General features: G+C 38.4%; 5 protein-coding genes across 5 annotated transcripts; 3 read left to right on the top strand and 2 right to left on the bottom strand.

Moving 5' to 3' along the window:
* Positions 1-31: 31 nt before the first annotated feature.
* On the top strand, positions 32-2,055 carry GCK72_007561 (uncharacterized protein; the record flags this gene model as incomplete). Its single annotated transcript, XM_053726299.1, has 4 exons — positions 32-136; positions 1,439-1,702; positions 1,750-1,864; positions 1,907-2,055. 4 exons carry the CDS (start codon positions 32-34, stop codon positions 2,053-2,055), a joined length of 633 nt encoding a protein of 210 aa, XP_053590493.1.
* Positions 2,056-2,519: 464 nt separating this feature from the next.
* Positions 2,520-3,480, top strand: GCK72_007562 (uncharacterized protein; the record flags this gene model as incomplete). The annotated part of the gene is made up of 4 exons (XM_003107188.2): positions 2,520-2,696; positions 2,750-3,103; positions 3,147-3,261; positions 3,311-3,480. The coding sequence occupies 4 exons, from the start codon at positions 2,520-2,522 to the stop codon at positions 3,478-3,480; spliced, it is 816 nt and encodes a 271-aa protein (XP_003107236.2).
* Positions 3,481-4,447: 967 nt separating this feature from the next.
* GCK72_007563 (uncharacterized protein) lies at positions 4,448-6,167 on the top strand (the record flags this gene model as incomplete). Its single annotated transcript, XM_053726300.1, has 5 exons — positions 4,448-4,551; positions 4,600-4,972; positions 5,513-5,660; positions 5,855-6,006; positions 6,057-6,167. The coding sequence occupies 5 exons, from the start codon at positions 4,448-4,450 to the stop codon at positions 6,165-6,167; spliced, it is 888 nt and encodes a 295-aa protein (XP_053590494.1).
* Positions 6,168-6,206: 39 nt separating this feature from the next.
* On the bottom strand, positions 6,207-7,779 carry GCK72_007564 (uncharacterized protein; the record flags this gene model as incomplete). The annotated part of the gene is made up of 3 exons (XM_003107180.2): positions 6,207-6,509; positions 6,565-6,726; positions 7,171-7,779. The coding sequence occupies 3 exons, from the start codon at positions 7,777-7,779 to the stop codon at positions 6,207-6,209; spliced, it is 1,074 nt and encodes a 357-aa protein (XP_003107228.2).
* Positions 7,780-9,066: 1,287 nt separating this feature from the next.
* On the bottom strand, positions 9,067-10,075 carry GCK72_007565 (uncharacterized protein; the record flags this gene model as incomplete). Its single annotated transcript, XM_003107159.2, has 4 exons — positions 9,067-9,372; positions 9,504-9,655; positions 9,708-9,852; positions 9,914-10,075. 4 exons carry the CDS (start codon positions 10,073-10,075, stop codon positions 9,067-9,069), a joined length of 765 nt encoding a protein of 254 aa, XP_003107207.2.
* Between the last annotated feature and the right edge of the window lie 3,670 nt (positions 10,076-13,745).

Below are 13,745 nucleotides of genomic sequence, written 5' to 3' on the forward strand. Positions count from 1 at the left end.
ACTGTTTATTAGTATTTTTCCTACTAAAAATATGCACCGCGAAAATTGCGATCCGTGTGGATGTCGGAGGAACAATGTTCAAGACGACCCTGTTTACACTGACAAAAATGGATGGGACATTGAAGACATTGGTGGAGTCGGTGAGTTATTTTTTATTGGATTTGCAATGAGAGCATCTGGATAATTAGACAAGGATCAATTTTTCATCTAAAATGTGAACATTTTCGAAGATTTTCCAGAATTTCTTCTAATTCTGAATCATAGACGAAAATTTGGCATTTTCGTGAAAAAAACTCAAAAAAAATTTGAATTTTGAATTTTGGCACCAATTGTTTGTGCCTTAATTTATCTGACAGGCACTTGAAAAATATGCTGTTAAGTGATTCAAATTAGAACAATCTACATGAATTGAAAAACCAGACAGACCAATTTCTTATGAGTGATGTCATTTCCTAGCAGCTGTTTTTTAAACGATCCGAACTTTAATTACCATCTGGCCGCCCGTGCATTTTTAATTGCATTGACTAGACCATGACATGCGTATTGCAAAGTGGTGAGACATCTGGACGCACAGACAGACACCTCTCCCTCTTTTTCTCCTCGAGAAGGAAGGCGTCTGTCGGTTGGCAATATAGTCCAGATGTCTCGCCAGGGAAGTCTTTGGAGACGCGGCTTGCAAACAATCTATAATTTTGGATATAGGTACTTTCGACTATGGGGAGTCCATTTTTGTCATCAAAACTGGCAAAATGTCTTTGCGATCCGAGTCCCTCTAACTTTAAGCTTTTTAACATAGAATTCCAAATCGGCCGCATATACGCCACCGCGCGGTTCACCTGTGCTCGTATGTTTAAAATGAGAAAATCTTTGCGTGTACTATATGTTGATTTCGAGTTCCTTGTGATGAAGCTTAATTATATGTAAAGTTTGAGAGCTCATAACTCGGCTCGCAGACACATTCAGCCGATTTTGATGACAGAAATGGATTTCCCGTAGTCGAAAGTCCCAAGAACCAAATTTATAGATCGTTTGAAAGCAATGTCTCCAAAAACTTCCCCAGACAATCATAAAGATTCCCGCAACAAAATTTTTATGATTCTGCACTGATATAAGAATTTTCAGTAAAGAGCTGTAAATTTTTAAGGAAAGGAAATAAACTACAAAATTGAAGCGCTGCTTTCGATCTTATAAGCATTTGAAAGCATCCGACGGTACAAATGCGTAGACACACCGAAGCGTTTAATTAGTGATGCCGCCCATATTATCTATTGCCCCCTGACTAATTACATATTTATCGCCGAACGAAGAGATATCTGGACACCCCCTACACACAGACAGACACCTTCCCCCTCCTAATAGAGATGCGGTGAGGGAAAAGGGAAGGTGTCTGTCGGTGTGTCGTGGTGTCCAGATGTCTCACCTCCCTTTTTCTTTCTAGATTGAAAGCGGAGATACCGGACCGATATTCATCGATAGATCCCCCGAACACTTTGATTTAATCTTGAATTACCTCCGAGATGAAGAAGTGAACCTTCCGGAATCTGAAGAAGACGTCAGAGAGATTCTGAAGGAGGCCGAGTACTATTCCCTGGATGATCTGGTGGAGCAATGCAAATCGAAACTCCCTCAAGATCCCTCGTATACTCTGAAGTTCCTTGAAAACGATATGGATCTTTTGCAGATTACAACTACTCCGGAGAAGGTGAATTTTTGTTCATTTTTTGTAATTTGGTCTTACTTTAATTTCAGGCTGTCATAGTTTTCTACTACCCTGTTACAGTGCATGGTAAAGTACGGTGGCCTGAGGATTTGGAAGTGAAAAGCTTTTTGGATAAGTATGATGATGAATATGAGATTTATTTCAGTAGGTTTTCCTGTTTTTCAAAAATTAGCTAATTTTTTTCAGAGCGTGCTCAAATGACTCGAGCGGATCGAGAGGAATGGATGTGGTCGATTCATAAGGGAGACGACCGTGTAGACTTCAAATATCATCGACATAATTTTCCAAAACAGTCCTTTATCACACTTTTTGAGGATAGTGTCAAGGCTTTTTAATCGCTCTGGTTTTTGTTTTTTCTATGCTCATCCGCCTCCAACATCGTCTTTAAAAATCCATCATGATTTGTTAACGTGTGTCGTCTTGAATATCGTACCCTTAATATCCTATTTTTAATAAAATGTTTATACTTTGGGGTAATGAAAGTTGTAAAAATGATACTGATGTAAAAGGCAGGATCACGCCTGCTCCGTCTTTTATTATTTCTGTACATTTTAGGTAGACTGCAATCTTTATTTCCTGGTAGAGGAAAGAGAGAGAGAGAGACTTGGGGTCCCTCTCCACCACTAGTACGTCTAGAGTGTAAAGGGGAAAAATGTCTCTCGGTCGGCAGAGGTGGTGTTTACATCTCGTTGAGCCAAGATCAATAAATCTTCTCTGCTGAGAGAGAACTCGAGGAAAAGAGCGAAGAGACAGGACAGAGACTGATAAAAACATTGATTCACTTTTCCATTGAAAACCAATGAATTACATACCTCTACTTCTTTTCTTAGTTTTATTTTCTACTGTTTTGGGAACCCACCATTCCAGTCACTCCCCAGTAAAGTTGGATATTGGGGGTACTGTATTCAAGACTACTAGACAAACGCTAACAAAGCATGATGGATCGTTTAAAACAATGTTGGAAGCGGATACTCCGGTGAGCGTTTACATCACTTACCGCTATTCAAATCAATTTTAATCTTTTCCCAGGTCGAAAAAGACGACAATGGGTGCATATTCATTGACCGAGACCCTCGTCACTTCCCCTCTATTCTGAACTACCTCCGAGATGGATATGTTAGACTCCCCAATTCCGAGCACACTGTCAGAGAGATTCTTCGTGAGGCTAAACACTACAAGCTTGAGGGGTTGAAGGAGTTGTGTGAGGCAAAACTAGTCACTGGATTCTCACTTGTAGAGAAGAATAATCAAAGCACCGTGGTGTCCGTGGCACCAGTTCCACAATACAGTGTTCCAGTTGAGAAGCCTAAACTTCATAACGGAACCTTAAGAGTCATCGAAAGTGAGAGTGACTATCTGAATATAATTGCCTATCCAACAAAGGTATTTTTAATTTCAGAAAAACTGTAAATTTTCATGTTTTCAGCATGTCATGATATTTTATTACGCTGTGAATGGTTATGGAAGATGCTCTGTTCCTACAGGCCTAAATGCTCCCAGCTTTGTAGAAAAGCACAAAAATACAATTGATATCTACTTCAGTGAGTTTTTAATTAACGATAATTACCCACAAAAGTGCAATTCATTCAGGAGCCTGGCAAGCAGGTAGCAGTGCTGTGAGCAATGATTGGTTGTGGACGTTCTTCTACAAAGACTACAGTATTAACTATGTACCAAATTGGAGCGGCAGTCATAAGAAATATATGCAAGAGGTCGAAGAAACTATTGCCAAGTTTTTGGTCGATAAACCACTCAGTTAATTTGTATTCTGTTTCTCAGCGTCTAGCATGTCCTCTTATAATTGTCCACACTCTATACAAATTTCAACCGACCAAGTAGATTTTTTTGTTAATATACAACTTTCGAATCTCAAGGATAAATGAATTCTCGGGACATCTGGACAGACAGATATGAACACATGTATGCATACACATGCACACAATACGCACACAATATGCATACATCCGCAATAACTTTCTTGCCGTTCTCTATTTCTCAGCGTCTATCATGTCCCAATATAATCGTCCTCCCCCAATAATAATTCCAACGTATCACGTATCTCGACTGGAAGAGCGTCAGACGAACTAGGGTGCGCATGGGACTGACGATGAGATGTTTCACTCTTTACGTAAATTTTCAGATTTTTGATAGAAAAATCGAAAAAACTTTGAGTTTTGTTTTTGAGGGTTGGTATATTTGAAAAAGTGTGTCAAAATGATTAGTCGTTTCCCTTTTGAATCGAATACAGGAAAATAAGTAGAAGCATGTAATTCATTGGTTTGCAATGAAAAAGTGAATCAATGTAATTATCAGTAACAATTTCGCAATTTTTTATTACATAACTGAAAGTTGGTCACACATGACACCGAATTAAAAGCGATGCCTATAAACATTCCTATAGAGTTTTTTATTTTTCAGTTTTTCAATTGTTCAACATGCATTGAAAGTTTGTTTACTGAAACTTTCTTTCCAACATAATAGGTTTGACCAATAATATAATAATGAAATATGAACACAAAGAAATTTACTGACGAAATTTTGATAATAGTTTCTGAATGTTCAAAAGTTCAAAAATACAAAAGAATCAGCAAGACATTTTCAAATGACTCACTAACACACACCCTTTCCCGATTTTTCACAGGGCGCGCTTATCAGTCTTTTCTCTTCTCACATCGTTTCCTTTTCATTTTTCTATAACTCGCTTCATTTTATTTATTTTATTAAAAAATGAGCCCCTTAGAGAAAAAATTCACAATTTCTTGTTTGGTACCTAACGTATCGGAATTTTACGGAGATCCGCATATTGTAGAAACTCATTTCAATGTTGACTGGTGAGTATTATAGTTTCAGATAAGTTTCAGCCATCCTATGGTTTTTAGGAAACTAAAATACTCACGTTACCAAGGATTTCTGTTGGTGTTTTTGGAATGTATGGAAAAAAGAAAAGACTATTCAATTGATGTTGAGTTGAAATTTCAAATCAAAGCTGCGAATGGAGCCACACTGGTTGCAACTGATACAGGAACATACAATATGAAAAACCGCGAATGGGGATGGCATGAATTTGTTTCGTGGAAAACTCTATTGAATAATTATGTGTTTGATGATAGTTTTACTCTACAAGTTCATGTCACTATGAAGAAAATGAGAGGTTTTGGAAAAATGAATTTGAGAAGTTTTGATGAATCTGTGAGGGAATGTTCGGATGTTGTGCTGGTAGTTGGTGGTCAGAAATTCTATTTATGCAAAATGGTGAGTCAGTACTTTCATTTTTGAATATACAGTACCACTCAAAAAGATATCAATTTTGGCTGTTTTCAGTGAAAAATGACTAAGTTTGATACTGTATTCCGGTGTCATCTAATTGTCCAGTAAACTCTATTTTGTATGGGATGAACAGGGCAAAAATAGCACATCATTTTTGTAGTTGACCATTTTCTTGTAGGGACAATATCTTGAGAGTTACAGGTTTTCAAAGTAAAAAGCTCCAAAATTTCGTTAATGTACACGGAAATCAGTCGGTTTCCGGGAGAAATGGCTTTAATTACCTGTAACTTCTAAGATAGCGTCCCTACAAAAAAATGGTCAACTACAAAAGTAATGTGCTATTGTTGCTTTGTCTAACCTATACAAAATAAAACTCGTTAGACAATCAGATGACACCAAAATACAGTATCAAACTAAGCCATTTTTCGCTGAAAACAGTCAAAATTGATAACTTTTTGAGCCGTACGGCATATAAGTATTTTTGAAATTGATTTTGTATTTTTTGTATTTCTTGAGTATTTTTAGTACCTATCACTTCAATCCAGTTATTTCAAGTCACTTTTCCTCGGAAATTTCGATGAATGCCGAAAAAATGAAATAGAGCTCAAGGACATTGATCCGGAAGATTTCCAAAATTTTATGGAACTCCTTCACGGAGAAAACAGTATCGATGGTGAGTAGAATGTATCATAATAGCACGGTACGCTTTTTTACAACCGCGCTCTACCGTAACCGAAGAACAATGTGTGGTGAAATTGAGAGACTCAGAGAAAAAGAGACATTTTTCAAGGGCATTTCGGTGGAGCGCAGTTGTAAGAGTAAGAACTGTGCAAAGCTAATAGAACAGATAGTGACATTAAATTTCAGATTACACTGTTGATGGGATCGCTTATCTGGCAGATATGTATGATTCACCTACGGCAATCCGTTGTTGTCAGGATTTTTTGATGACTTCATCAGAGAAAACTCCACAGGAGAAACTGGAAATATCGATGAAGTGTAATATGAAAGATTTGAAGGTGATTAAAGGAAAAAAGTGTGTATGAAACTGTTTTTTTTTTATTTTAAGGAAAAAAGCCTCAAAAATATCAATGATTTGCGCAGTGTTACTGCTTCAAATCTCGATTCTATGGATTTGGATTTCGCCAAAGAACTTTTGGAGAAATTTATGGATCTATGAATGTATACCATTTATAGTTAACACAACTTCAATTATAAATCATCTCCTGCCCTCCGTCGTTGAGCTTAACTGCTGCACATTCTCTGTCACTGGCTCTACTACCATTGGTTTAGAGCATGGACACAGAACTATTCTCCAGACATTTCTAGAATTCAGTGAAGCCAATAAAGCTTCCAAATTTTTTCTGTTACACCCTAAATAGGTCATTTGAATTATCAATGGTAAGGTGAATGTATCAAGTGATTTGCATAAAACCATAAGTTGGGTGTATCTGAATAGGTTGGCATCGGCGTCAAACATTCCATACTGTAAGCCAAGGACAACTATAATTGGAATGTAGATCTACAATATTAAAAAAAATTTAATTAAAAATTTAAGAACAGACAAAAAAACTCACACATTTCACACATACAATTGAAATAATCTGCCAGAGGACGAATCTTTGAGGCTTGTGAAGTTGTGCAGAAGCCAGATGGCTTAGTTTTTGAATATTTTTAATAATTGGAATATAAAATACTGCTGATCCAATAAGTAAAAGATTTGAAGTGGTGTAGACACTCTGAACACAGGTACAGAACCGCTCAAATGGTTATCAACTTTGGCTGTTTCAGTGGAAAATGACCAACTTTGACAGTGTGTTTCGGTGTCACCTGATTGTCCGATAAATTTATTTTTGTATGAATTGGACAGAGCAAAAATAGCACATAATTTTTGGAGTTGATCATTTTTTGGTAGGGACACTATCTTGAAAGTTACAGGTTGTCAAAGATATTTCTCCTTGAAAGACTATAAACGAAATTTTGGAGCTTTTCACTTTGACAACCTGTAACTTTCAAGATAAAAATATTATGTGCTATTTTTGCACTGTCCAACCCATACAAAATAAAATTTATCAGACAATCATCTGAAACCGAAATACAAAATCAAACCTGGACATTTTCCACTAAAAACAGCAAAAATTGATATCTTTTTGAGTGGTGCTGTAGAGTAAAAATCGACCTACAATATACATCCAGAACCCAATATATTTATTCTTGATAAAAACTGCTGGCTCACTCAAAATATGAAAAATTACAAAACCATAGCAAACTTTGATGATTCTCTTCATTGTAGTGTCAGAAAACGTCAGATATTTTTCACTTTCCTTGTAGAAATACAGTATGAATCTCTGGATTGCTAATAATGATAACAGGTAATGATTAGCCTCTGCAGCAGCCACCAAATAAAAAAGTAGAAGTATTGCAACCCACTGAAAGACGTGATACAATGCAGGTAAGAATATAGCCAGCAAAGCAATAAAAATCGCTAAATTTTGAGTTATGAACATAGCTCGAGCAATTTGATAAGAGTGGTTGAGGACTTGGAATACTGGCGTACCCTTGTCCCGTGATTGATTGCAATTAAAGATATGACGGTAGAATGGGAAAATCGCCAAGTTTAGCAGATAGACAACTCCAAGAACCCAAATTAGCGCCAGAGTAGAAACAGAGGTCTCAGTGATTCCTGTGTCAAAAAAGTCCCAAATAGGGTAACTAGTTCCATTGATAGCAGGATCCCAGTTAGGTGGGTATGGGATTGGGGTATTAAAGACGTCAGGAGTAGTAGCAGCCATTTGAGAAAGTGAGGTATGCTGAATGTGAATTTAGTTTGGTGTATGGTTTTCAGGAGGTTTCTTCAGTTAACACCTGCATTACAAAAGTTGCGCAGGTTTGGTTTCAAGATACAGCTTTTTATACTATGATTTTTGTTTTGTGACCGACTTTTATAAAATTTCTTAGAAATTTCAGGTTTTATTTCGGAAAATTTGGGGTTTTTGATGTTTTTGAACTCCGCCAGATCAAACCGAGTGCAGAGGAGAGTTAAAAAAAAGAAACATAGTATGATGTGCTATGTAGCCATTTCTCCATCTCAAAAATCTTAAGTTTTAATTATTCTAGTCAGTTTAAGAGATAAAAGAAGCACTTTATTAGGGTATTCTACGATTACATTTAAAAAATGGTATTAAATGAAATCGTAATCCAAACATTGTACATCGAGATATAAACTTTTTCACTACTTTTGACTGAAAACTGACCAGAAAATTATGAAAAAGTTGGTGAAAATGAAGAAATTATCATTAGAAACAGAAACAGAAACAGATTATTTCAAGTTATGGTGCATCGAGACTCAGAAAACAAATTTTTGTTCTGAAAAAACTGAAAATTTCTAGTTTTAGAAATTAGACAAATCCATGTAAAATTGTGGATGTGAAGTATTGAATACTTAATAATAATAATAATAATTTATTCATCTTTTGTTGTGCGGAAGAGAAAAAAAAGAAATGGGCGAAATCTATAAGAGCATACAACAAGAAGGGGTGAATAAATATGTAAGATGAACTATAGGACCCGCAAAGAGTCCAGCGCTCAAATTTAAAAAAAAATGGTCTGTAATGGAAGCTGGCGGAGTCGAGACGCAAAAGTTTGTTCGGTTACGGTTTTAGGGAAGAAGGGTACGATTTTATCCCAGGTCGAAAAGTGTTTATGAAGGAATGAATTGTTTTTCTTACCGCAAAGTACTATTCTATATGGGAACCGGGGGGATAGCGCGGGTTTTATATATAAGGCAAGATTGGGGAAATGACACCGGTGGGTTACAATTTTAAAGTAGGTTTTGAGAATTAATATGATGCGTCTATGGTACATGGACATTTGGGAGGAGATTGCTAAGCGTCGCTCATAAGGGGAAAGGTGAGCATTGGATGATGTTGGTTGGAAGGATATGTTACATCTGTGGAATACTTTACGAGAGAAGAAACGGAGGGGAGATTCACTTAGGGTAAAAAATAAGAAACGTTTTTTAAGATAATGGAAAAGATAGAATTGAAATGAAATTTATTGATTACCACGTATAGATAAAATCATTGGGGTGCTCTATTTTGAGCTCGGTGAGCTCGCTGAGCGGCCTGTCGACGCGGACGACGCATTATCTGTGCGATTATGTCATCAGGATCAAGAGCACGAGGAACTGGGACAGGAGCCACTCGACGTGGTACAGGTTGAGCTGGAGCAGCTGGCTCCGGATCCGCCAAAACTGGAGCAGCTCTATTGAATTCCAGCGATTTTTCCAGCACAGCTTTCATAGTTGCTGGATCCAAGTCGGCGATATCCGACGGCAGCACTGCTTCCAAATCCCCAAAGGTTTTGATTTCCTTGAGAAGAACGCTCTAAAGAAAACCTTATTTTTTTGAGTGTTGACAAATCGTGCCTCCAAATCAAGAGAGTATACAAGCTACGGTCTCAAAACATTGAAGGATCTTTTCACTTTCTTCTAAAAACTACACCAATGATGTCTTACCTTCAGTGTGTCCAATCCAAACTTTAAGGCAATCTCCATTTTCTCTTTTTTCGTAAACCTTGCGGTTTCAATCATTTTCTTCTCGCACTTCTTTCGGACCAAGTCCACATCATATTTATCCGCGATTTCCAGAACTTTCCGAGCGACTTCACCTGGGGAACAAATTTCATGAGATTCAAAGTTTCAAGTTTTCTAAACACATACCATTTCCACAAGTGGCATAACCGTGTACAATTTCCAGAAATGACTGAAATTCTTCCGCTCCAAATCCGGTCAGCTCGATCTCCGGTTGGTCCCGATGTGTTTCGAAAAACATAGTATAAAATGGTCGAGAGTCGTAGGCGAGACGCTCAAATGAAAAATATTTGTTATTTTTTTGGTGAACACTTTTTTTTGGTGGTCTAACTTACCCCTTTCAAGACATGGAATCTCTGACCTTCGACGACGAGAACCACGTCCGTCAGGTTACTGTCGGCAACGGAAAAATCGACTTGCGTCTTCTTGAGCTTTTTCGCCCCTCCCGCTGATCCTTGATGATCCCCAGATCGTTTATTTGCATTGCCAGAAGCCATAAATCCTGAAAAAACTGATTAAAACCTAGGTTTTCAGATAAAAACCAAAGGAACATCTGACAGGAATTGAACCATTTTGAAAATGAAAGCATAACTTTCTATTGGAAAAAACACATTTATCATATAGTCGATGATTGCAAAAATTATGAGAAAAATAGGAATAAGTGAAACCTAAGACTTAGCAAACAAAAAATTGTAAAACAAGAACATTAGTTTTTTTTAGCAAAGAGTCAACATTTTGAATTTGAAAACATTTTGAATTTTGAAAGTGAAAAACAGGAAGTCTGTAGGTCAAAACATCGACAAGTTCACAAATTTTACAATTACGATCGAACATGGGACAAAGCAAGGTTTAAACATTTGTGCTTGAAAACAATGCAAAAGTAATAGAGTGAGCAGAAAAAGTAAAACTTGAAATACGGAAGTAATTGAGGAAAAATACAAGAATACATTTCGAAAATGCAACAAAAAAGTTCAAAATCAGCAAAAATTAGAGAGTAAAACTAAGAGGAAATCATTGGGGTGCTCGATTTTGAGCTCGTTGAACCTGACGCTGACGACGCGGACGCCTGTTAAGGTCTTCCGGAGCAGCATCTTGCTCAGGTTCAATAACATCAAGTACTTCTGGAACTGGAAACGCTTCACGTTGAGCCGCAAAACGTGGAGCAAATCGTCGTCGTAGAGGACCCACAAACTCTACTTGAGCTAGATCAGCTTGAATTATATCCATTAGTGGAGCTGGACCAGCTTGACCTGGAGCACGTCGTACTGGAGCATCAGCAACTGGAGCAGCTGGTTGAACTGGAGCAACTGGAGCAGGAGCAGCGGGAACTGGAACAGGTGGTGCTGGACCAGCTCGAGCAGGAGCGCGTCGTACTGGAGCAGCAGCAACTGGAGCAGCAGCAGCTCGAGGGAGAGCAGCTGGAACTGGAACAGATGAGGGAGCTTTTGAACCTAGAAAGAAAACTATTAGGATAATGGCAAATTAGATTTGATAGCTTTATACATACATCTATTAAATTCCAGCGATTTTTCCAGCACAGTCTTCATTGTTGGCGGGTCCAAGTCGGCGAGATCAGACGGCAGAATTGCTTCCAAGTCATCGAAGGTTTTGACTTCACTGAGGATTGTGCCCTGAAAAAAACAATTCAGGTTCTCTATAAAAAACTATAAATTTCGCTCTATGCATTCCTTTTATGTCTACTTATTTTCTAGCCGCAACGCGACCGCGTCGCATCTCTAAAACAGGTTAAGGGAAAAATGAAAACTCTTACTTTTAAGTTTTCCAATCGATATTTCACTGCAATCTCAAACTTCATTTTCTTCGTCAGTGATGAGCTTTTCGTAATTGTAGTTTCGCACCTTCTTCGAACTAAATCCACATCGTACATATCAGCAATAACCAGTGCTTTTTGTGCTATTTCCCCAGAAACTATATCTATAAATTATTTTCGAGTGTCATAAAACATACCACATCTGCAACCGCAATCTCCGTAAAGATATTCCAAGAAGACCTGGAATTCTTCCGCTCCAAAGCCGGTTAACTCAATTTCTTGTTGCTCGGCCTCCCGGTAGGTTCCGTAGAACATTGTGTAGAACGGCTGGGAATGGAAGGCAAGGCGCTGAAATTGAATGAAATTTATGATATTAAAAAGAACTGGGTACCAACCCCTTTCAGGACATGAAACTTTTGGTCTTCGACCACGAGCACCACGTCCGTCAGGTTACTGTCGCCGACGGAAAAATCGATAACTCCTTTTCTGGGCCTTTTCGCCTCTCCCGCTGGTTCTTGGTGATCCTCGGACCGTTTATTGGTACTGCCAGAAGCCATGAATCCTGAAAAATGATTAAAACCTACTTTTTAAGGAAAAAATAAAAAATGAAAGGAAAATCTGATAGGAATGCAACCATTTTGATAATACATACATATATACATAATTTTCAATCGGGAAATGCAAATTTATTAAATAGTGAACAGGAAAAAATCAGACTTGCAATGGGGCGGGGCGAGCCAAAAAAAATATGGAAAGTTTTCAGAAAAGGGATTGAGTTATGAGAAAAAGAGGATTTAAAATTTCTGAGCACACAAACATCAGCAATAAAAAGAACACTAGTTTTTAGAATTGAGTCTAGCACAGTGATGCAAAGATTAAGGTCCCGAAAATGCGCTCCGTCGCACAGAGATTGGGATGGTGTCAAAAAAAACTTGGCTGAGTGGAAAGAGAAAGTAAGTAGGTCAAACGATTGAAGGAGAATCATCAAACGGATTCGGCGAACGGGCTGGCGATCTGCTTCGTGACCCAACTCTTCTCTCTCCGTTTCGTTGTCTCCTTGCTGATGGTGATAGTGACGAATACGCCCGTAATCGTTCCTGTACCGACTCCAACCACAAACGATCTCGATTTGAGCCACCTGACTCTTGGGATCCCGTTGCTGACGTCGAAAATGAAGATTCACTAGACGGGCTTTGCTCCCAACAATGTCTACGTTCTGCTGGTAGAAAATGTTCAGATTCTCTCTTGAGATAGTCGGAGGTATTATGCAACCAAAAATGCGCCCGACAGTAATCATTCTCTCTCATGTGTCTCTCGGAGTTGCTTAGCATACCGTTCAAATTTCTTCTAATCACAATAAAATCCACCGGCGGAGCAGGTTGAGCCAGTTCCTGGTAGGGTGGTGGAGCGGGAGCGCGACCGTGTTCGATATCGTCATTTGAAGATGATGACTGGTTCTCTCGGAAGTTTTCCTGATTTTCTGGTGGTGCGATGTGAGCTCGTGGAGGTGGGTTAGCCGGAGGAGGGGTGGGGTTTCGCCGCGGGGCTTGGGCGTTGTGGTTTTGGACCAACATCTCGTGCCGACGTGCTTCGTTGCGAAGCGCCATGACTCTATCAAACATCAATCTCATCATCTCAGCGTTTCCCGACAGAATTGTTGAAGAACGGAGATCCATGATTTCTTCGAAGCTGACGAAAGATCGCACGATTTGCGCCTGAAAGAAATTTAGTTTGGCTCTATTACAGTTTAGATGTCCTTTAAAAACTTGTGTTGAAGGGACGTCTAAACATTTGTTGGGACGTCTAAATGTTTTTTGGCACGTCTAATTATTTAAAACCGAATTTTCAGACTTCAAGGGACGTGTTCGAAAAGACGTTTAAATGTTTCAAAGGACGTCTAAGTGTTTCAAGGGACGTCTAAGTGTTTTAAGGGACGTCTAAGTGTTTTTTGGGACGTTCAAGTTTTTAAAGGACAAAAACTGTAATAGAGCCTTTAGTTTAAGTACCGCGCAACGCACCTACAACTCACTTTCAAACCCAATTCATTCAAGTCATACAACACACAGAGTTTCAACTTTTTTATTCTATCCATGATGCGGCAATTATGAACAAAGTCCTCGCAAACTCGCCGGGCGAATGATGCCTGCCATCTCTTCACCAGTTTTAACACCTTCTCAATGTTATCTTCTGAAATATTTAACTTTATTTCGAGATTTTCTAGCAATAAAGCTTACCGTTTAAAACGTATGATGCTCCATAAATGACTTCTAGGAACCGTTGGAATGCAGTTTCCTCCACATCGAGTAGAGTAATCGTTTCGATGTCAACGATCATCTCCTTGAGAATTGGAGAGTGGCGGATCAAGATCTGAAACGTTTTTTTTGTGAGTAGTTTCG

The sequence above is a fragment of the Caenorhabditis remanei genome, chromosome II, assembly GCF_010183535.1.
Source record: "Caenorhabditis remanei strain PX506 chromosome II, whole genome shotgun sequence".
Lineage (NCBI taxonomy): Eukaryota > Metazoa > Nematoda > Chromadorea > Rhabditida > Rhabditidae > Caenorhabditis > Caenorhabditis remanei.